Genomic DNA, 21,582 nt, shown 5'->3' on the forward strand with positions numbered 1-21,582 from the left:
ACTTCAAATGTGATGTGGTCCCTAAAAAAAATGGTGTTGTAAAAATGAGACATTTCTGGTCAATTTTTAACCCTTATAACTCCCGAACAAAAAAAAAATTTGGTTCCAAAATTGTGCTGATGTAAAGTAGACATGTGGGAAATTATTTCCAACAGAATAGCAAAATACTTTGGCAAATAAAGGAATCCATTTTTGAACACTTTCACCTGGATTGGATGCTGTCCTTCATTGTTTACTTGGTATGTGGGAAATTTTTATCACGAGGCAGAAACAGCCGGGGTTTGATATATTGGTATTTTAACCCTTTAGTGACAGCCAATTTGGTACTTAATGACCGGGCCAATTTTTACAATTCTGACCACTGTCATTTTATGAGGTTATAACTCTGGAACGCTTTAACGGATCCCGCTGATTCTGAGACTGTTTTTTCGTGACATATTGTACTTCATGTTAGTGGTAACATTTCTTCGATATGACTTGCGATTATTTGTGAAAAAAATGGAAATATGGCGAAAATTTTTAAAATTTTGCAATTTTCAAACTTTGTATTTTTATGCCCCTAAATCAGAGAGATATGTCACAAAAAATAGTTAATAAATAACATTTCCCACATGTCTACTTTACATTAGCACAATTTCTGCCCTAGAGGAGTATACACCATGGGTATATTATACCTAGGCCAGATTATACTCCTCCGGGCCAGAATATACCCCTGCTGCTGTAGATCAGATTTTTCATGCTTATGAGAACCATTGAGTGATGTACTCAAGAACGGCGCCCCAGACATCACACAGGGGCCCCAGACATCGCACATGGCACAGGGGCCCTAGATATCATAGGCTAGTTTCACATTTGCGCACGGCTGTGTATGCTCTTAGTGATGCCCTGCCCACTGCCATGCCCGCCAGTTAAGCTCTGCCCAGGTACGCATACGGCCGCATGCGGCCAGCGTACCCTATCTTTATCATTGGGTACGCAGGCCCTGCAGATGTTTGTGTTTGCGTCCTCATGCGTTGTTTTGACGATTCGGTGAACGCAAGAAAATCCAACTTGTTGCCTTCGCTGCGGGTTGCAGCAACGTAAAAAGAATGTGGGTGGAGCTTAACCGGCGGGGTGCAGCAGTGGTCAAGGCTTCACTGAGAGCGTATGCATGCGCACGGCTGTATGCAAATGTGAAACTAGCCTTACAGGATTGAGTGATATACTCAAGAGCAGGGCCCCCGACATCACAAAGGGGGTCCCAAACAGTGTGCAGTGGGTCCCAGATAGTGCACAGGGGGTCCCAGACAGCGCACAGGGGACATGTGCTCTGTCTATTTCCCCCCTTGCGCGCTATCTCTTACCCCCTTGCTCACTGTCTCTGCCCCCTGTGCACTATCTGAGACCCCCTGTGGGTTGTCTGGGGTCCTGTGGGCTGCCTGGGGCTCCTGTGGGTTGTCTGGGGTCCTGTGGGCTGCCTGGGTCTCCTGTGGGCTGCCTGGAGCCCTGCGTGCTGCCTGGGGCCCTATGGGCTGCCTGGGGACCCTGTGGGCTGCCTGGGGTCCTGTGCGCTGCCTGGGGCCCCATGCACTTCCTGTGGCCCCTGTGCTCTGCCTGGGGCCTCTCTGTGCTGCCTGGGGCCTCTCTGTGCTGCCTGGGACCCTGTGTGCTGCCTGGGGCCTCTGCGTGCTGCCTGGGACCCTGTGCGCTGCCTGGGGCCCCTGTGTGCTGCCTGGGACCCTGTGCACTGCCTGGGGCCCCTGTGTGCTGCCTGGGGCCCTGTGCACTGCCTTGGGCCCTGTGTTCTGCCTGGGGCCCTGTGTGCTACCTAAGGCTCCTGTGCGCTGCGTGGGGCTCTGCGGGCTGCCTGGGGCCCCTGTGGGCTGCCTGGGGTCCTTTGCGCTGCCTGGGGCCCTGTGCGCTGTATGGGGCCATGTGCTCTGCCTGGGGCCCCATGTGCTGAATGGAGCTCCGTGTGCTGCCTGGGGCCTCGTGCGCTGCGTGGGACCTCGTGTGCTGCCTGAGGCCCTGTGCACTGCCTGGGGCCCCTGTGGGTTGCCTGGGGTCCTGTGCCCTGCCTCGGGCCCCGTATGCTGCTTGGGGCCCCGTGCATTTCCTGTGGCCCCTGTGCTCTTCCTGGGGCCCCTCTTTGCTGCCTGGGGCCCCTCTGCGCTGGCTGTTGCCCTGTGCACTGTCTGGGGCCACGTGCACTTCCTGTGGCCCCTGTGCACTTCCTGGGGCCCCTCTGTGCTGCCTGGGGCCCCTTTGTGCTGCCTGGGGCCCCTCTCTGCTGCCTATTGCCTTGTGCGCTGCCTGGGCCCCCTGTGCTCTTCCTGGGGCCCCTCTGTGCTGCCTTGGGCCCTGTGTGCTGCCTTGGGCCCCTGTGCGCTGTCTGGGGCCCTTTGCTCTGCCAGGGGCCCCTTGTGCTGCCTGAGGCCCCTGTGCGCTGCCTGGAGCCCTATGGGCTGCCTGGGGGCCCTGTGGGCTGCCTGGGGTCCTGTGCACTGCCTGGGGCACCGTGCGCTGTTTGAGGCTCTGTGCGCTGCCTGGGGCCCCTGTGTGCTGCCTGGGGCCCTGTGCGCTGCCTGGGGCCCTGTGTTCTGCCAGGGGCACCACGTGCTGCATGAGGCCCCTGTGCGCTGCCTGGAGCCCTGTGTGCTGCCTGGGGCCCTGTACTCTGCCTGGGGCCCTGTGCGCTGCCTGGGGTGCCTGTGTGCTGCCTGGGGCCATGTGCACTGCCTGGGGCCTTGTGCGCTGCCTTGGGCCCTGGCACTGTCTGGGGCCCCGTTTGCTGCCTGGGGCTCCGTTATTGATTATATCACTCAATGGTTCTCAAAAAGGCTGAAAAATCTGATCTACAGCAGCTGTGGTATAATCTGGATTAGTCCAATTTGTACCCCGGGGTATAGTTTGGGCTAGGCCAGAATATACCCGGGGTATAATCTGGCCCAGAGGGGTATAATCTGGACTTGTCCAATTTATACCCCGGGGTATAGTTTGGCCTAGGCCACTTTAACCCCGGGTATATTCTGGGTGGGGGGTTAATCTGGCCTGTTACACCAGGATCAGACTGCAGAGTCCGCTGCCACACAACATGTAAGAACTTTATATGGGTGTCCGAAGAGAATTCACTCCGATCAGGGAGCTTGTTTCTTAGGAAGAGTAATGGATGAATTGCACCATCTGTACCGGATTGACAAGTCCCGCACCACTCCATACCATCCTTAAGGTAATGGTGCATGTGAACGATTTAACCGTACACTGATTCAGATGCTAAGAGCTCTAGAGAAAGATCGGAAGGCCCAGTGGCCAGAGTACTTTTCTGAACTGGTGTGGGTATATAATAATCGAGTACATCAAACCATGGGATATACACCTTACTCTCTTCTGTTCGGCCGAGAAAGTAAAGGAATCACCGAGTTGGTACTGGACCCAGAAGAGGACTACCCACGGACGGGGGTGTCCTCCTGGGTTCGAGAACATCGACATTGTCTGCAGACCTTACACCGGTTGGTCCAGACCAGATTACAGGAGCTAGAACACGCAGAGAAGACCCCATCCGGAGGAACAGTTGGAGTTTCGAGTTGGAGACCATGTCTTAGTGCGGGAGAAGCGCCCTCGAGACAAACTGGAAAATCCTTGGGAGAAAGATACGTATCGGGTGAAGAGAATAGTTAGTCTAGAAGGACCTGTCTATGAATTCCAGCCTGAAGGGAAAGAAGATGCCCTCACTCGAACTCTTCACCAGAATGTGCTCTGACCCTGCCTGTCTAAGAACCCTGTCCAAGTAGAAGAGGAGCCCGAGGCTCCTGAGATGGTCCATATGCCGGTAGAAGCAGAGGACAAAGAAGGGGTGAATGATTAAGCTCCGAGAGGTTGGAAACAGAGGATACAAGCTCATCCACGGCCCTTCCCCCACAGCTGGATTTGGCCCCACAAGAGAGCTCCACTACTTTTCCTGATCTGAGACGCTCCGAACGAACAACAGCTAGCAAACCCCCCAATCGCTATGGCCAAGAAAATTTTGCCTGGCAACAATCCACACAGAAAAAGAGAAGACGGTCACACACTCCTCGAGGAGTCTCGCCCGTGGAATGACAAGAAAAAAGAGTGGAGGAGTTTAGAGAGGAGAGCCAAGCTAATGGTTTCTCTTCCATGTCCGGAACCATCGGGGCTGTCACCATTGTTTCAGGGGGAAGAGATTTCTGACAAGAGCAGTTCAGGGCACCCGACTGATGGGGGTGGGTCCAACATAAATAGCAGTCTGAGCAGGAAGACAGAACACTTGGCGGGGAATAAGCTTGTGAGCAGTGAGATGGTTGACTCCCTCTCAATGGACCCATGCCAGCTAGCCGTGCCTATATTCCCAGCTAGCAAGACTTCCGACACATTCCACCCTCCAGCCAGGGAGACATCTGCACCGGGTAGTGACCAGGATAGAGTCCATACCTTGGCTCTGCTCACCACCGCGGGGGCACTGCTTAGTCCCATTCTTGCAGTGCCTGCTAAGGACCGGCCCGTGCCTGTGGCTGTGTCCACTGGACTGTGTGCTTCTAATGCGACCTTGCCTACTGAACTTTCTGCTTCTTGTGCACAGATCAGGAGACCACGTGCTGAAGAACCAGGAGGATTCGTCATTGCAAAGAGACAGTAGGAGACCACCGTAATTTTACAATAACCATGTTACACTGTATGGATGACTATCTGCAATTTAATTGTTTTCAGTTTTAGATATCACTGAAATCTAACACAAAGCAAATAATACTCTATGGATGATTAATCGAATCCAGAAAATTTTTTGAATGTAAATATTTTGAAATTGTAGTTGACAAAGTGAAAAGCCAGAAAAAAATTATAAAGAGGGTTTTTCACAGATCCTTGAAGGCACCAAACTGTAGTTTCTCATTCAAATATTGTGAACAAAATGTACTTGTGGTTCTTCTACACTCATAAAACTTCTGAACAAAGTGCAAAGCCTGTCAACAATTACAAGCTGGGTCATCCATACATCCTTCAAGACACGAACTGAAGTGCCTCATAAAAAAATAAGAAAGCGTGGGTGTGTGGCACTTCTACACTAATAAAGGCTTTGCACAAAGTGCAATGCTAGGGAAAAAATATAAGGAGGGTAATAAAGTCATGCATAGACCCCTGAATGGCAACAACTGGTGGGCCTCATTCAAATATTTTGAAAGTGTAGTTGATGTACTCCAGTCTCCTACACGCATAAAGTGTAAATTATTATAAGGAGGGTAATACAGTAATCCTCTTCATCTGTCCGCTTTTTCTTCTCCTTCCTCGGGAGGCTGGGGGGACTGCCTCCCCCTGCTTCCTGGAGCCTGATTCCTAGGTGCCTGGGCCATTAGAGACGTGACTTTGGGTAGTGCTGAAGCCCCCGACATGTGGAAATAGGTGACAGCTCCCTGTGTCACCTGCACCATCGCATTTTCCAGCAGAGGATGTGGGGAACCGCATGGACAGTCCGATCTCACAGGGGTGGTAGCCTCATTTTGATCCAAATAAAGGAACCTCTCCCAGGCCCATTTATTTGGACCCTAGTTCCAGCCAGCAGCTCTTGCAGCAAGTGTTTCATCTCTACTGCCTGCTGGTCGAACAAAATTTAATGGCGGGGTGTCCCAAACTCTTCAATGGACCCCCATCTCCATTACCGATAATACATAAAAACCTACTCCTGGGATGCCATCTGTTGGTACCTTGTGGCTAGTGAGCCATCTAGCATGTCTTCAGCTGTGGTTCGCTTCCTTCTCTCTTCCAGCCAGCCTACGCCCCGCATTCCGCTGAATAGTTGCTGCATCCTAGCTCTCCCATCTGCAGTCCATAAGAATCCCAGCAGTGAAGGTTGCAGCCTGGGTTTGAGCCTTGGTGGTTCTGGGAAAGTAGCCACTTCCAGACCACAGGCTCCTGCCACCTCCACTGTTGCGCCAGCTTGGTGTGGCTCTGATATTCCACCAGTCTCTCCCACAGGAGTCTTGCATGATTTTGTAATCTTTGTCAGACACTAAGCATTTAATACTTCATGGATGACTAATTAAATCCAGAAAAAAATTCAACTTTGTTTGGAATGTTATATAGCATAGAAATGTACTACAGAGCACGTAATACTCTATGGATGACAATATAGTAAATTTTTTCACCTCAAAAAAAGAATGTGGTCAACTGCATCAGCTATATATTTTGCAACGGACTGCAAAGCCCTAAGCCCTGTCTAGAGACTGTATTAAGCAACTCTCCCTGCTCCTGCAGCTGTCCCTGAGGCGCCCGCCAGGGCCATGGGGTACTCGGTACCGGGTCCGGTGGTGTTCACAGGGGGATGTCACGGTGCTACGACCCGGTCCATGGCCCTGGGTGCCCATGTAAAACGGAAAGGTCTTTAAAGGGAATAAAGTTTATGTTCGTGACGCCACCTGTGGTATTCGGTCAGGGGGGACCGACGCTGCTTTTAGGGGTCCTCTGGGGTGATGTTATAGCTAGGGTTGAGCGAAACGGGTCGTTCATTTTCAAAAGTCGCCGACTTTTGGCAAAGTCGGGTTTCATGAAACCCGATCCGACCCCTGTGCGGGGTCGGCCATGCGGTACGCGACTTTCGCGCCAAAGTCGCGTTTCAATGACGCGAAAAGCGCCATTTCTCAGCCAATGAAGGTAAACGCAGAGTGTGGGCAGCGTGATGACATAGGTCCTGGTCCCCACCATCTTAGAGAAGGGCATTGCAGTGATTGGCTTGCTGTCTGCGGCATCACAGGGGCTATAAAGGGGAGTTCCCGCCGACCGCCATGTTACTGCTGCTGATCTGAGCTTAGGGAGAGGTTGCTGCCGCTTCGTCAGAAGCAGGGATAGCGTTAGGCAGGGTCCATTAACCACCAAACCGCTTGTGCTGTAGCGATTTCCACTGCCCAACACCACCTTCGGTGTGCAGGGACAGTGGAAGCTACATTTTTTTTTTTCCCCCTCAGCGCTGTAGCTCATTGGGCTGCCCTAGAAGGCTCCCTGATAGCTGCATTGCTGTGTGTACGCCGCTGTGCAAACCAACTGCTTTTTTCAAAGCACAAATCCTCTTGTTCCTTCCTTTCTGCACAGCTATCTTTTTGGTTTGTACACACTTTTTATTTAATTTGTGCATCAGTCCACTCCTTATTGCTGCCTGCCATACCTGGCTGAGATTACTGCAGGGAGATAGTAATTGAAGGACACTCCCTGTTTTTTTTTTTTTTTTTTGTGGGAGATTAAGATTGACATTTCTGCTAGAGTGCCATCCCTGTCTGTGTCATCTCTCACTCAGTGGGCCATAGAAAGCCTATTTATTTTTTTGCTTGATTTGGGTTATAAAATCTACCTGAAAAAATCACTACATCAATCAGTGGGAGAAAAATATTGGCCTCAGGGCTTGTGTGCCACTCTTGACTCCTGTGTGCATCATCACTCACTCAGTGGGCCATAGAAAGCCTATTTATTTTTTTGCTTGATTTTGGTTCTAAAATCTACCTGAAAAAATCACTACATCAATCAGTGGGAGAAAAATATTGGCCTCAGGGCTTGTGTGCCACTCCTGACTCCTGTGTGCATCATCACTCACTCAGTGGGTCATAGAAAGCCCATTTTTTTTTTTTTTGCTTTATTTGGGTTCTAAATTCTACCTGAAAAAATCAATAAATCAATCAGTGGGAGATTAAGATTGGCCTTTGGGCTTGTGTGCCAGTCCTAAGCGTGCCATCTCTCTCTCTCAGATAGTGGGCCATAGAAAGCCTATTTATTTATTTTTTTTTGGTTTTATAAATTCTCCCTTAAAAAAAAAAGGGAGATTAATATTGGCCTTTGGGCTTGTGTGCCAGTCCTAAGCGTGCCATCTCTCTCTGTCTCTCAGATAGTGGGCCATAGAAAGCCTATTTATTATTTTTTTTATTGGGTTTATAAATTTTCCCTGGAACAAAAAAAAAAAAGTGGGAGATAAATATTGGCCTCTGGGCTTGTGTGCCACTCCTGACTCCTGTGTGCGTCATCTCTCACTCAGTGGGCCATAGAAAGCCTTTTTTTGTTTTATTTGTTTTCTAAATTCTCCCTGAAAAAATCATTTTATTTTCTTTGGTTTCTAAATTCTTCCTGAAAAAATCATTTTATTCTATTTTTTTTTTCCTAAAGTCTCCCTGAAAAAAAAAAAAACACAAAACAAATCAGTGGGAGATTAATATTGCCCTTTCTGCTTGTGTGCCAGTCTTGACTCCTGGGTGTGCCATCTCTCTCTCTCTCTCCAATTGTGGGCCATAGAAAGCCTATTATTTTTTTAGCTTGATTTGGGTTCCAAAATCTACCTGAAAAAATCACTACATCAATCAGTGGGAGATAAATATTGGCCTCTGGGCTTGTGTGCCACTCCTGACTCCTGTGTGCGTCATCTCTCACTCAGTGGGCCATAGAAAGCCTTTTTTTGTTTTATTTGTTTTCTAAATTCTCCCTGAAAAAATCATTTTATTTTATTTGGTTTCTAAATTCTTCCTGAAAAAATCATTTTATTCTATTTTTTTTTTTCCTAAAGTCTCCCTGAAAAAAAAAAAAAAAAAACAAATCAGTGGGAGATTAATATTGCCCTTTCTGCTTGTGTGCCAGTCTTGACTCCTGGGTGTGCCATCTCTCTCTCTCTCTCCAATTGTGGGCCATAGAAAGCCTATTTATTTTTTTGCTTGCTTTTGGTTCTAAAATCTACCTGAAAAAATCACTACATCAATCAGTGGGAGAAAAATATTGGCCTCAGGGCTTGTGTGCCACTCCTGACTCCTGTGTGCATCATCACTCACTCAGTGGGCCATAGAAAGCCCATTTTTTTTTTTTTTTGCTTTATTTGGGTTCTAAATTCTACCTGAAAAAATCAATAAATCAATCAGTGGGAGATTAAAATTGGCCTTTGGGCTTGTGTGCCAGTCCTAAGCGTGCCATCTCTCTCTCTCAGATAGTGGGCCATAGAAAGCCTATTTATTTAATTTTTCTTTTTATTGGGTTTATAAATTTTCCCTGGAAAAAAAAAAAAAAGTGGGAGATTAATATTGGCCTCTGGGCTTGTGTGCCAGTCCTGAGCGTGCCATCTCTCTCACAAATAGTGGGCCATAGAAAGCCTATTTATTTATTTTTTTTTGGTTTTATAAATTCTCCCTTAAAAAAAAAAGGGAGATTAATATTGGCCTTTGGGCTTGTGTGCCAGTCCTAAGCGTGCCATCTCTCTCTGTCTCTCAGATAGTGGGCCATAGAAAGCCTATTTATTATTTTTTTTATTGGGTTTATAAATTTTCCCTGGAACAAAAAAAAAAAAGTGGGAGATAAATATTGGCCTCTGGGATTGTGTGCCACTCCTGACTCCTGTGTGCGTCATCTCTCACTCAGTGGGCCATAGAAAGCCTTTTTTTGTTTTATTTGTTTTCTAAATTCTCCCTGAAAAAATCATTTTATTTTATTTGGTTTCTAAATTCTTCCTGAAAAAATCATTTTATTCTATTATTTTTTTTTCCTAAAGTCTCCCTTAAAAAAAAAAAAAATCAAATCAGTGGGAGATTAATATTTACATTTGTGCTTCAGTGACAGTCCTGCGTGTGTGGCATCTCTCTCATTTGTTGCCACCAACAACAGAGTGTGTAACATTGTGCCTGATTTTCGTTGTGGTCTCACTCACCTGTAAAGGGGTAGCTAAATCATACTGAAGTTATAGCTCACCGTGTAATTTGTGTGACAGCAACAAATACCGTTAGTTTGTTTACGTTTTTAAAACAATGAGGAAGTATGGTGGAAGAGGTCGTGGCCGGGGGCGTTCATTGTCAGCTGGTAATGAGGGTAGTGGTAGTGGTGGAGCATCAGCTGGTCGTGGGAAAAAAAATATTGCACCTAAGTCTGAAGCTGTGGAGCCAGGTTCGTCGTCTGGCTACACAAGGCCTCGAACGCTCCCTTTTCTGGGAGTAGGAAAACCGCTTTTAAAGCCGGAGCAGCAAGAGCAAGTTTTGGCTTATCTTGCTGACTCAGCCTCTAGCTATTTTGCCTCCTCTCGTGAAACTGGTAAATGTCAAAGCAGCGCGTCGTTAGTGGATGTTCACGGTCAGGGACAAGTCGCTTCCTTGTCCTCTTCAGCAAAAACAACAACAGAGAAGAATGCAGCAGGCGACACAACGGGTTACTCCATGGAGCTCTTTACACATACCGTCCCTGGCTTAGAAAGTGAAGCAGTTAACAGTCCATGCCCATTACAAGTTGAATCTGACATGGAGTGCACTGATGCACAGCCACAGCCAGACTACTATGCTGGTCCTTTGACTCAGACCACAACATTGCCCTCGCAGGGTGCTGATCAAGAATCAGACCCTGATGAGACTATGTTGCCCCATCACGAATGCTATACCACCGACTGACACGGTGACACAGACGAAGTTGCACACGAGCTACAAGAAGAGGTAATAGATGACCCAGTTCTTGACCCCGATTGGCAGCCATTGGGGGAACAGGGTGCAGGCGGCAGCAGTTCTGAAGCGGAGGAGGAGGGGCCGCAGCAGGCATCAACATCGCAACAGGTTCCATCTGCCGGGCCCGTATCTTGCCCAAAACGCGTGGCAAAGCCAAAACCTGTTGGAGGACAGCGTGGCCATCCGGTTAAAGCTCAGTCTGCAATGCCTGAAAAGGTATCCGATGCTAGAAAGAGTGCAGTCTGGCATTTTTTTAAACAACATCCAATTGATCAGCGCAAAGTCATCTGTCAAAAATGTTCAACTACCTTAAGCAGAGGACAGAATCTGAAAAGTCTCAATACAAGTTGCATGCATAGACATTTAACCACCATGCATTTGCAAGCCTGGACTAACTACCAAACGTCCCTTAAGATTGTAGCACCCTCGGCCAATGAAGCTAGTCAGCAACGCAACATCCCTTCCGGCAGTGTAGGGCCACCATTTTCCGCACCACCTGCAGTATCTGTGCAGGTTTCTTTGCCAGGCCAAAGCAGTCAGGGTCAGGGAATCACCAGTTTCGTAGTAGGAAACACTGCATCTAGGGCACCGGTGGCAACAATACCATCTCCCACCGTCTCTCAGTCTGCCATGTCCACCGGCACCCCCGCTAGTTCCACGATCTCCAGCTCTCCAGTCCAGCTCACCCTACATGAGACTATGGTTAGAAAAAGGAAGTACTTAGCCTCGCATCCGCGTACACAGGGTTTGAATGCACACATAGCTAGACTAATCTCGTTAGAGATGATGCCCTACCGGTTAGTTGAAAGCGAAGCTTTCAAAGCCCTGATGGACTACGCTGTACCACGCTACGAGCTACCCAGTCGACACTTTTTTTCCAGAAAAGCCATCCCAGCCCTCCACCAGCATGTTAAAGAGCGCATCGTCCATGCACTCAGGCAATCTGTGAGCACAAAGGTGCACCTGACAACAGATGCATGGACCAGTAGGCATGGCCAGGGACGTTACGTGTCCATCACGGCACACTGGGTAAATGTGGTGGATGCAGGGTCCACAGGGGACAGCAAGTTTGGGACAGTTCTGCCTAGCCCACGGTCTAGGAAACAATTGGCTGTAGCCGTTCGCACCCCCTCCTCCTCCTCTTCGTCCTCCTGCAGAAGCGAGAGCTCGTCCACAGACCGCAGTCGCACAACCACTCCATCCGCAGCTGCCACTGTTGCACACCAGGTCTCCCATTATGGGGCAGCTACTGGCAAACGTCAGCAGGCTGTATTGGCTATGAAGTGTTTGGGCGACAACAGACACACCGCGGAAGTTCTGTCCGAGTTCTTGCAGAAAGAAACGCAGTCGTGGCTGGGCACTGTAGATCTTGAGGCAGGCAAGGTAGTGAGTGATAACGGAAGGAATTTCATGGCTGCCATCTCCCATTCCCAACTGAAACACATTCCTTGCCTGGCTCACACCTTAAACCTGGTGGTGCAGTGCTTCCTGAAAAGTTATCCGGGGTTATCCGACCTGCTCCTCAAAGTGTGTGGACTTTGCCCACATATCCGCCGTTCGCCCGTACACTCCAGCCGTATGCAGACCTATCAGCGTTCTTTGAACCTTCCCCAGCATCGCCTAATCATAGACGTTGCAACAAGGTGGAACTCAACACTGCACATGCTTCAGAGACTGTGTGAACAGAGGCGGGCAGTTATGTTTTTATGGGAGGATACACATACACGGGCAGGCAGTAGGATGGCAGACATGGAGTTGTCAGGTGTGCAGTGGTCGAAGATTCAAGACATGTGTCAAGTCCTTCAGTGTTTTGAGGAATGCACACGGCTGGTTAGTGCAGACAACGCCATAATAAGCATGAGCATCCCCCTAATGCGTCTGCTGATGCAAAGTTTGACGCACATAAAGGATCAGGCGTCTGCAGCTGAGGAAGAGGAAAGCCTTGATGACAGTCAGCCATTGTCTGGCCAGGGCAGTGTACAGGACGAGGTAGCGGGCGAAGAGGAGGAGGAGGACGAGGAGGATGATGGGGATGATTATATTTTTAATGAGGAAGCTTTTCCGGGGCCACTGGAAATTGGTGGCGCGGCAAGGCCGGGTTCTGGTTTTTTGAGGGACACAAGTGACGTGGATTTGCCTGAAACTGCCCCTCAACCAAGCACAACCGCAGATATGAGAACTGGAACTTTGGCCCACATGGCGGATTATGCCTTACGTATCCTCAAAAGGGACACACGCATAACTAAAATGATGAATGATGACGATTACTGGTTGGCCTGCCTCCTTGATCCTCACTATAAAGGCAAATTGCAAAATATAATGCCACATGAGAACTTGGAACTAATATTAGCAACCAAACAATCAACTCTTGTTGACCGTTTGCTTCTGGCATTCCCTGCACACAGCGCCCGTGATCGTTCTCACACGAGCTGCAGGGGCCAGCAGACCAGAGGAGTTAGAACGGGCAGAAATCAGAAGTGGCGTTGGCCAGAGGGGTTTTCTGACCAGGTTGTGGAGTGATTTTGCTATGACCGCAGACAGGACAGGTACTGCAGCATCAATTCAAAGTGACAGGAGACAACATTTGTCCAGTATGGTTACAAACTATTTTTCATCCCTTATCGATGTTCTCCCTCAACCGTCATTCCCATTTGATTACTGGGCATCAAAATTAGACACCTGGCCAGAATTGGCAGAATATGCATTGCAGGAGCTTGCTTGCCCGGCAGCTAGTGTCCTATCAGAAAGAGTATTCAGTGCTGCAGGTTCAATACTAACAGAAAAAAGGACTCGTCTGGCTACCCAAAATGTAGATGATCTAACCTTCATTAAAATGAACCACAACTGGATTTCGAAATCTTTTGCCCCACCTTGCCCGGCTGACACCTAGCTTTCCTATGAAAAGGTCTTGCCTGTGGACTATTCTGAATGCCTTTTCCAATCTCGTAATTTTCTGCACCTGATTGTCCAGCATACGACATGTTTACACCTCACTAAATGGCCAAACTCCCCACACGGGGCCGTGGTATCGACACTTGGCGACAGCACCCGTGAGAGTGCAGTTTGTCTGAAGAGGTGGGTGAGCCCGCTTTTGGTCGACGGCACTGCCACTGGGTCCCTCCTAGTACAATAAAGTGTCTCTGGCGGTGGTGGTGCGCACCCAACGTCAGACACACCGTTGTAATATGAGGGGCCCTGGGCCTGTACCGCCGGCCACAAGACAGTTTCCCCCCACCCCAGCTCAAACAGTGCTCTACCACTTGCAAAATTATCTCACAGCTCCACCAATGTTTAGTCTATGCGCTGACATCCTTCAATGCCTGCCACTGACAATATCATTGTATTGACATTTTTGTTATGTTAGGCCTTCGATGCCTGTCTGTGGTCACTCCTTCCACTAGGCCTCCACTGACCACACCACTGCTGCCCGTGTACCCCTGTAACCATTTTAAAATTGCCTACAGCCATGTGTTATTATTTTAGGCCTTCGATGCCTGTCTGCGGTGACTCCTTCCACTAGGCCTCCACTGACCACACCACTGCTGCCCGTGTACCCCTGTAACCAATTTAAAATTGCCTACAGCCATGTGTTATTATTTTAGGCCTTCGATGCCTGTCTGCGGTGACTCCTTCCACTAGGCCTCCACTGACCACACCACTGCTGCCCGTGTACCCCTGGAACCAATTTAAAATTGCCTACAGCCATGTGTTATTATTTAAGGCCTTCGATGCCTGTCTGCGGTCACTCCTTCCACTAGGCCTCCACTGACCACACCACTGCTGCCCGTGTACCCCTGGAACCAATTTAAAATTGCCTACAGCCATGTGTTATTATTTTAGGCCTTCGATGCCTGTCTGCGGTCACTCCTTCCACTAGGCCTCCACTGACCACACCACTGCTGCCCGTGTACCCCTGGAACCAATTTAAAATTGCCTACAGCCATGTGTTATTATTTTAGGCCTTCGATGCCTGTCTGCGGTCACTCCTTCCACTAGGCCTCCACTGACCACACCACTGCTGCCCGTGTACCCCTGTAACCAATTTAAAATTGCCTACAGCCATGTGTTATTATTTTAGGCCTTCGATGCCTGTCTGCGGTGACTCCTTCCACTAGGCCTCCACTGACCACACCACTGCTGCCCGTGTACCCCTGTAACCAATTTAAAATTGCCTACAGCCATGTGTTATTATTTTAGGCCTTCGATGCCTGTCTGCGGTCACTCCTTCCACTAGGCCTCCACTGACCACACCACTGCTGCCCGTGTACCCCTGGAACCAATTTAAAATTGCCTACAGCCATGTGTTATTATTTTAGGCCTTCGATGCCTGTCTGCGGTCACTCCTTCCACTAGGCCTCCACTGACCACACCACTGCTGCCCGTGTACCCCTGGAACCAATTTAAAATTGCCTACAGCCATATGTTATTATTTTAGGCCTTCGATGCCTGTCTGCGGTCACTCCTTCCACTAGGCCTCCACTGACCACACCACTGCTGCCCGTGTACCCCTGGAACCAATTTAAAATTGCCTACAGCCATGTGTTATTATTTTAGGCCTTCGATGCCTGTCTGCGGTCACTCCTTCCACTAGGCCTCCACTGACCACACCACTGCTGCCCGTGTACCCCTGGAACCAATTTAAAATTGCCTACAGCCATGTGTTATTATTTTAGGCCTTCGATGCCTGTCTGCGGTCACTCCTTCCACTAGGCCTCCACTGACCACACCACTGCTGCCCGTGTACCCCTGGAACCAACATCAGAAAATATAAAAATAAGTATTTTGCTTATAAAAAAGAAAATACTGGAGAGATATCAAATGCAGACATTTTAACATTAAAAACAAACACATACAACAAAAATCTGGTACAGTACTAAAAATGGCCACCAGCTACAATAACTTTCTCCTGCAAGTAGTTAACTGAAAGGTTTTTTCAATTTTAAACACAGATATGGCATCCACCGAGTGTTGTCCTGTCGCGTCTTCTTTATATTATTGCCAAGAAGATGCAAAACAATGAAAATAATAAAATCATTATTTACCAAAAAAATAGAGTAAGTCAAAACCACATTGCAAATAAACATTCATTACAAATAAAGAAGCAGGGCGCGTCCGAGGGTGAGTATATACCTAATAAGAATATAATCACCCTCGGACGCGCCCTGCTTCTTTCCGACAGCCTTCCTTCCTAAGAATCAGCCCTTCCGTGGTGTAGAGAGAGGGTTTGTTACACTCCAAGGTGTTCCCCAGGTTGCCTTTCCTGAGCTTCGATCTTCCGGCTCTCGTTTAGTAGTTGTTGGAAACTACGCTGCATTAGGCCTACAAATTGGGTATGGGGTGTAGAGAGATGGTGTGTTACACTCCAAGGTGTTCCCCAGGTTTCCTCTCCATTGCTTCGATCTCCCGGCTCTCGTTTAGTAGTTGTTGGAAACTACGCTGCATTGGGCCTACAAATTGGGTATGGGGTGTAGAGAGATGGTGTGTTCCACTCCAAGATGTTCCCCAGGTTTCCTCTCCATTGCTTCGATCTTCATGCTCTCGTTTAGTAGTTGTTGGAAACTACGCTGCATTAGGCCTACAAATTGGGTATGGGGTGTAGAGAGATGGTGTGTTGCACTCCAAGGTGTTCCCCAGGTTTCCTCTCCATTGCTTCGATCTTCCGGCTCTCGTTTAGTAGTTGTTGGAAACTACGCTGCATTAGGCCTACAAATTGGGTATGGGGTGTAGAGAGATGGTGTGTTACACTCTAAGGTGTTCCCCAGGTTTCCTCTCCATTGCTTCGATCTTCCGGCTCTCGTTTAGTAGTTGTTGGAAACTACGCTGCATTGGGCCTACAAATTGGGTATGGGGTGTAGAGAGATGGTGTGTTCCACTCCAAGGTGTTCTCCAGGTTGCCTTTCCTGAGCTTCGATCTTCCGGCTCTCGTTTAGTAGTTGTTGGAAACTACGCTGCATTAGGCCTACAAATTGGGTATGGGGTGTAGAGAGATGGTGTGTTCCACTGTAGAGAGATGGTGTGTTCCACTCCAAGGTGTTCCCCAGGTTTCCTCGCCAATGCTTCAATCATCATGCTCTCGTTTAGTAGTTGTTGGAAACTACGCTGCATTAGGCCTACAAATTGGGTATGGGGTGTAGAGAGATGGTGTGTTCCACTCCAAGGTGTTCCCCAGGTTTCCTCGCCAATGCTTCGATCATCATGCTCTCGTTTAGTAGTTGTCGGAAATTACGCTGCATTAGACCTACAAATTGGGTATGGGGTGTAGAGAGATGGTGTGTTCCACTCCAAGGTGTTCTCCAGGTTGCCTTTCCTGAACTTCTATCTTCAGGCTCTCATTAAATTGTGGTTAAACGGAACAACTGCATTTGGCGTACTAGTTGGTTTGGGGCCTACTATCGGTGTCTGCCGCTCCTTGCTGTTCTCCAGGTTTCCTGTCCTGAAATTCCGTTTTCAGGCGCTCGTTAAGTAGTTGTTAATGTTAGACTGCATTTGGCCTACTAGTTGGGTTGGGGCCTACTATCGGTGTCTGCCACTCCTTGCTGTTCTCCTCCACTGAACAAAGCTGTGCCGCCTGTTTACTACTGTTGCCAATTTTGAACTGCATTTCGACTACTTACTGATTTGGGCCTACTCTCTGTGTCAGCCTCTCATTCCAGTTGTCCTCCACTGCAATGCCCCCTGATTAGTCCTGTGTTACCAATTTTGAACTGCATTTAGCCCACTTTATTCTTTGGGCTTATATCTGTGTTTCCTCCTCATCCTGCCCATTGCCCAGCCAGTGATAGATGAGTCTGCTGGTACATTGACCCATAACGCAACATTTCCCGTGCACGCTACACTGCAAGATTGTGACCCTGCTGAAAGTCAGGTCCCCCTTCCCGCATACCATACCACCTTACACGGGGACAAACAGGAAGGTGCAGATGAAAGTGCAGGTTCTTTCATCAGGTGGGGGGAGGAATACGAGTTGGCGACGTCACTGGCACAGGGCCTCTCATGGTACGCAAAAGTGTTGCTGCCGGTGGGAGGCGCCCCCGCCGTGCAAACACACCGCTGTACTTTGAGGGGCCCTGTGCCAGTGCCAATGCCAACGAGTGGGCCCCCCTGCTTGCTCAGGTTCACAGCACTTGCAAAGTTGAAATACTTACCTCTCCCTGCTCCACTGCCGTGACGTGGTCCAGATTTCCTGGGCCCACTAATTACTTGAACCAGCCCTACCCACCACAACTTTAGCCAAATGACCCCCAATTTCAAATGCCTTCCAATTATTATAAGGTAAATTACGCTTGACAAGCTTCATTAAGAAGAATGGATGGTTTTGACATTAAAATGGGCACTCTAGGTGTTTTCCTGGCCCCCACTCACTGCCGACTATGCTGCCCCATTGACTTGCATTGGGTTTCGTGTTTCGGTCGATCCCGACTTTACGTCATAATTGGCCGATTTCACTCGACCCGACTTTTGAGATAGTCGGGTTTCGCGAAACCCGGCTCGACTCTAAAAAGGTCAAGGTTGCTCAACTCTAGTTATGGCAGCTAGATGGTGTAACTTCTCACAGGTGAAGTATATCCCCAGGGCTCCCGGTGTTTAGATGGAAGATGGTGAGGAATGGTGCAGTAAGGAACGAGGACACAAGGTTGCAGTCTCTTTACCTTTACTGAAGACTTCAGCATCCACAGTCCAGAGCACCAGATCACAGGGTAGGCAAGGTCCAGCCAGCTTGAAGGCAAGTTAGGAGTCCCCTTACCCAGGTGGAAATCAAAAGCCTTCCTTTGGCGCCGTAGTGTTGTAGTCCCTTACTGCTAAAAGCTCACATAAGACCCTCACAGATGTTGTCTCTCTCTCTGTCCCCCGGGTAGGATAGGACATAACCCGGATGACTGGTGGCTTGAGGCTGTTTATAGGGACTCTAGCACACCCCGGCCTCGGAGGGGTGCCACCGTGCCTCCTGGGTGTTAGGTCAGACAGGTAATGTAAAGTTCAGCTGTCCTGCCGGTCTCTGATGTAAGTGATGGAGTGCCTTACGATCCTCGGTGTTCCGGCTACCGGTCCTGCGCCTCAGAAGAAGGCAGCCTGCTCGGGGCTCGTCTCCCTCTGATATCCACTCCTGTGCTTTGCTCTCCTGCACGCTCTCTGCAATCAATTTGGCTTTCTGAACATCTCTTTCCAGGAACTGCTGCACTGGGGCTACACAGCTCCGTAAAACCTTCGTCTCCCTCAGATGGCTACTGTCTCCTTCCAGGCAGGAATCCTCTGGAAAACTGACTGACGTTCCCTATAGACTACCAGTTATAAATATATGGGGAGTCACCTAGTAAGTAGGATCAAAAGCTCCCCCTGGCGGCCTGGAGTGTCAATGTGTTGCGTGTTTGTGGTACCTTGTTGCAGTTATCCCTTCTTGCCTTCAAGCGTAACATCACTCTCCCCGGGAGGAAAGCAATGCTACTGTGATGACCAGGACCCTGGGGCGCCACATCCCTCCCTAGGCTAAATGCAGAATGTACCTGATACAAACAGCAAACCACAAGATAATCCCTTAGAAGGACTGCTAGTATGATGGTTCAGCATCAACACCAGTACCAACACTAGAAGACTCTGATTCATTGAACTGTGCACACACAGGCCTGGGCAAGCACTTTCTCCCTCCAATAAGAACTGTCCCTGAGCTGAGCAATGGTATCAGGGAGTTGAGCATGGTGGCACTGATCCTTTTATAACCTCTGATGAAGTAATGCGGAAAGCCAATCAAAGTAATGCCACTACCAAGACAGTGCCTCACAGTCAATCCCTGCATGCTTATTGGCTGTGTAACAGGTACTAAACATGCAGGGAAGGGATTAAAGTTTCAAATTCGAGCACCTGCAAATGCTTGTTGCGTACCAAGAACATCCGAGCACGATACTCGAGTGATATCCAAGTATCACCGAGCACGTTCACTCATCGACATTTAAAATCTAAAATTATCCTTTTGTTAGTTTTTCTTCTTGAGTATATCTAAGAAAAATCCAATATCATATTTACATAATTGAATAATAGATCATTTGTTCAGAGCTTCAGTCTGGAAAGATATAGACTTGACAATAGACCCCCATTAACTGATATTAGACAATTTAGTAGTATTTTCCAAAAAGAGAAACTTTAGTTGGTAACTTCAGTGTAACACAACAGAAAAAAACAGTGCATTTCACATGTAAAGCGCCATGGAATAAATGGCGCTATAACAATAAATAATAATAATAATAATAATAATTTTGTTAATTATGTTATTTTCAAGCATTATTATAACAAAATGTTAATATATCTACCAATATGAGACTTGCAAAAGAATGTAACAGGCAACGATTAGTAGCCTTGTACCTTAGAAGGGAGTAAGCAACAACAGTGTGTATTGTCAGATTTGGAGATATCTCAAATGTGTTGATGTGGTTCAGTACTTTCTCCTTTAACTCCAGGTCAACAAATAGAAGTTGTGTACTATTCCATTCTGAATGTACAGCCACATAAATATGCCTTGCGATCCAGTTTACAGTCATACTCTGACATCTAGAGAGACGGACATCCTTCAGTAGCTGCAAAAAAAAAGAAAAGTTCAGAACAAAAGGGCTACAAATGTATGAAAAAAATTGAGAACACTTTTTGATGAAATATCAAGTGGTTATTATTATGAATCTGAAAACCTTGCTCTCATTTTCAAGTGTGTTAAAAAATATCAAGTGCTAAACCTCTAGAATGTGTTTTCATGTATTGTTTGGCATTTTAACAGTTTTAGTTGAAGTTTTTGAATTCGAGTCATTTATTTGACCTGGATTTAACACTTATCAAGGTGATTTCTCCTCTTAAAAATCTGAAAAAAAGTGTTATTTAATAAATCATTCCCTTTGCTTAAATTGTTGGATGTCACTGTCGAGTATCTCATAATAATACAGTATGGAGATTTTAAAGGGTTTATGAGACTACGACTATTATTTTCCTAGACCTTTTTGGTGTTATTGTATTTCATCTTTTTATTGTATTATGAAGCTAACTTATCCACACAATAGTACTTATTGTGCTTTATTATTTTATAACAAACGGTGAAAGCAATTAAAAGTCCTAGACCCAAACATTACAATAAATACAAGTACCAGAACAGCAGATTGGGTTTTCAAATCACTTAGAAAGAGTGTATCATTATCCACAAAGAACAATCTTTCATCATGAGCTATATAGGAAATCATCCGTATATTCTCAGCTTTAAGATTCCACAGTTCTTGTTTTCTGTCCACGTCAGTAAAAGTTATTTTGCTTGAGGAAGTACTGATTAGAACTGGAACAGGATGAACATCTGCAACGGGAAAGGCAAATCAAAATCAAACTCCGCAGAATCTACTAGGTGAATATTTCATTAAAAAAAAGCTGTAATGAAAATGAAAAACACGATCATAGTCTACTACAAGGCAGCTGGTCATCTATTTCCCCTACAGCTACTGCTGATCATTCAAATGAAACCATGCAACACGTGGACAGCTTGGTCAACCAGATTACGAACTGCTCTTAATGGTCCTGAGCAGGGACTTCTCTATGTGATGTGGGCATGTGAAAATGGGTTGTTGTATTGAGGCCATTCCTATGCCTAAAGCATCATCCCTCTGTCTATGTGCTACTTGTATTTATTTTACTGAAATGTGCTCTAAAAAACTCTAACACATAACTCCAGGTCAAAAATTGGGACAAAGTGTAAACCTCTGACCCTCCCTGCTTCTGAGAGTCTCTACCTATCTCCCATGATATTTTTAAACACAGTCATATGTCATGTGACGTTGAAAATTGACCATCCACATGTTTTGCATTAGTGTCACTTACTTTTCCAGCCTCTTACTAAGCTTGACCCAACTTTTTTGAGATGTGTTGCTGCTATCTATTTGTATAGGTGTTATTTTTTCATATGAAATGGAAAAATGTCTATCTCTGATATGTTCTGTGTTCTGAATAAAATATGGTTATAAAAAATTTCCAAATCACTGCTCTCTTCTTTTCTTTAGCGCCCCAACTTTTTTTGGATGGATGTTGTAAAAATGTAGTCAATATATTAAAGTAGTAATCTGAATTTAATATTCATGCATTTGATGTTAAAATATACAGAGGTAGCATTTCTTTACCTAACATGCACACCACT

General features: G+C 47.3%; 1 protein-coding gene across 7 annotated transcripts in view; it reads right to left on the bottom strand.

Annotated features, from left to right (window-relative positions):
- ROS1 (ROS proto-oncogene 1, receptor tyrosine kinase) overlaps positions 1-21,582 on the bottom strand; it is a 416,131-nt gene that overhangs the window by 217,206 nt on the left and 177,343 nt on the right. For all 7 annotated transcript variants that reach the window (XM_069726197.1, XM_069726196.1, XM_069726195.1 and 4 more), the window contains 2 exons: positions 20,552-20,751; positions 19,785-19,996 (listed from right to left, as the gene is read on the bottom strand). In XM_069726197.1, the coding sequence (XP_069582298.1) occupies positions 19,785-19,996; positions 20,552-20,751 (412 nt within the window). The remainder of the gene's footprint in view (positions 1-19,784; positions 19,997-20,551; positions 20,752-21,582) is intronic.

This window comes from Ranitomeya imitator, chromosome 5 (assembly GCF_032444005.1).
Source record: "Ranitomeya imitator isolate aRanImi1 chromosome 5, aRanImi1.pri, whole genome shotgun sequence".
NCBI classification, from domain to species: domain Eukaryota; kingdom Metazoa; phylum Chordata; class Amphibia; order Anura; family Dendrobatidae; genus Ranitomeya; species Ranitomeya imitator.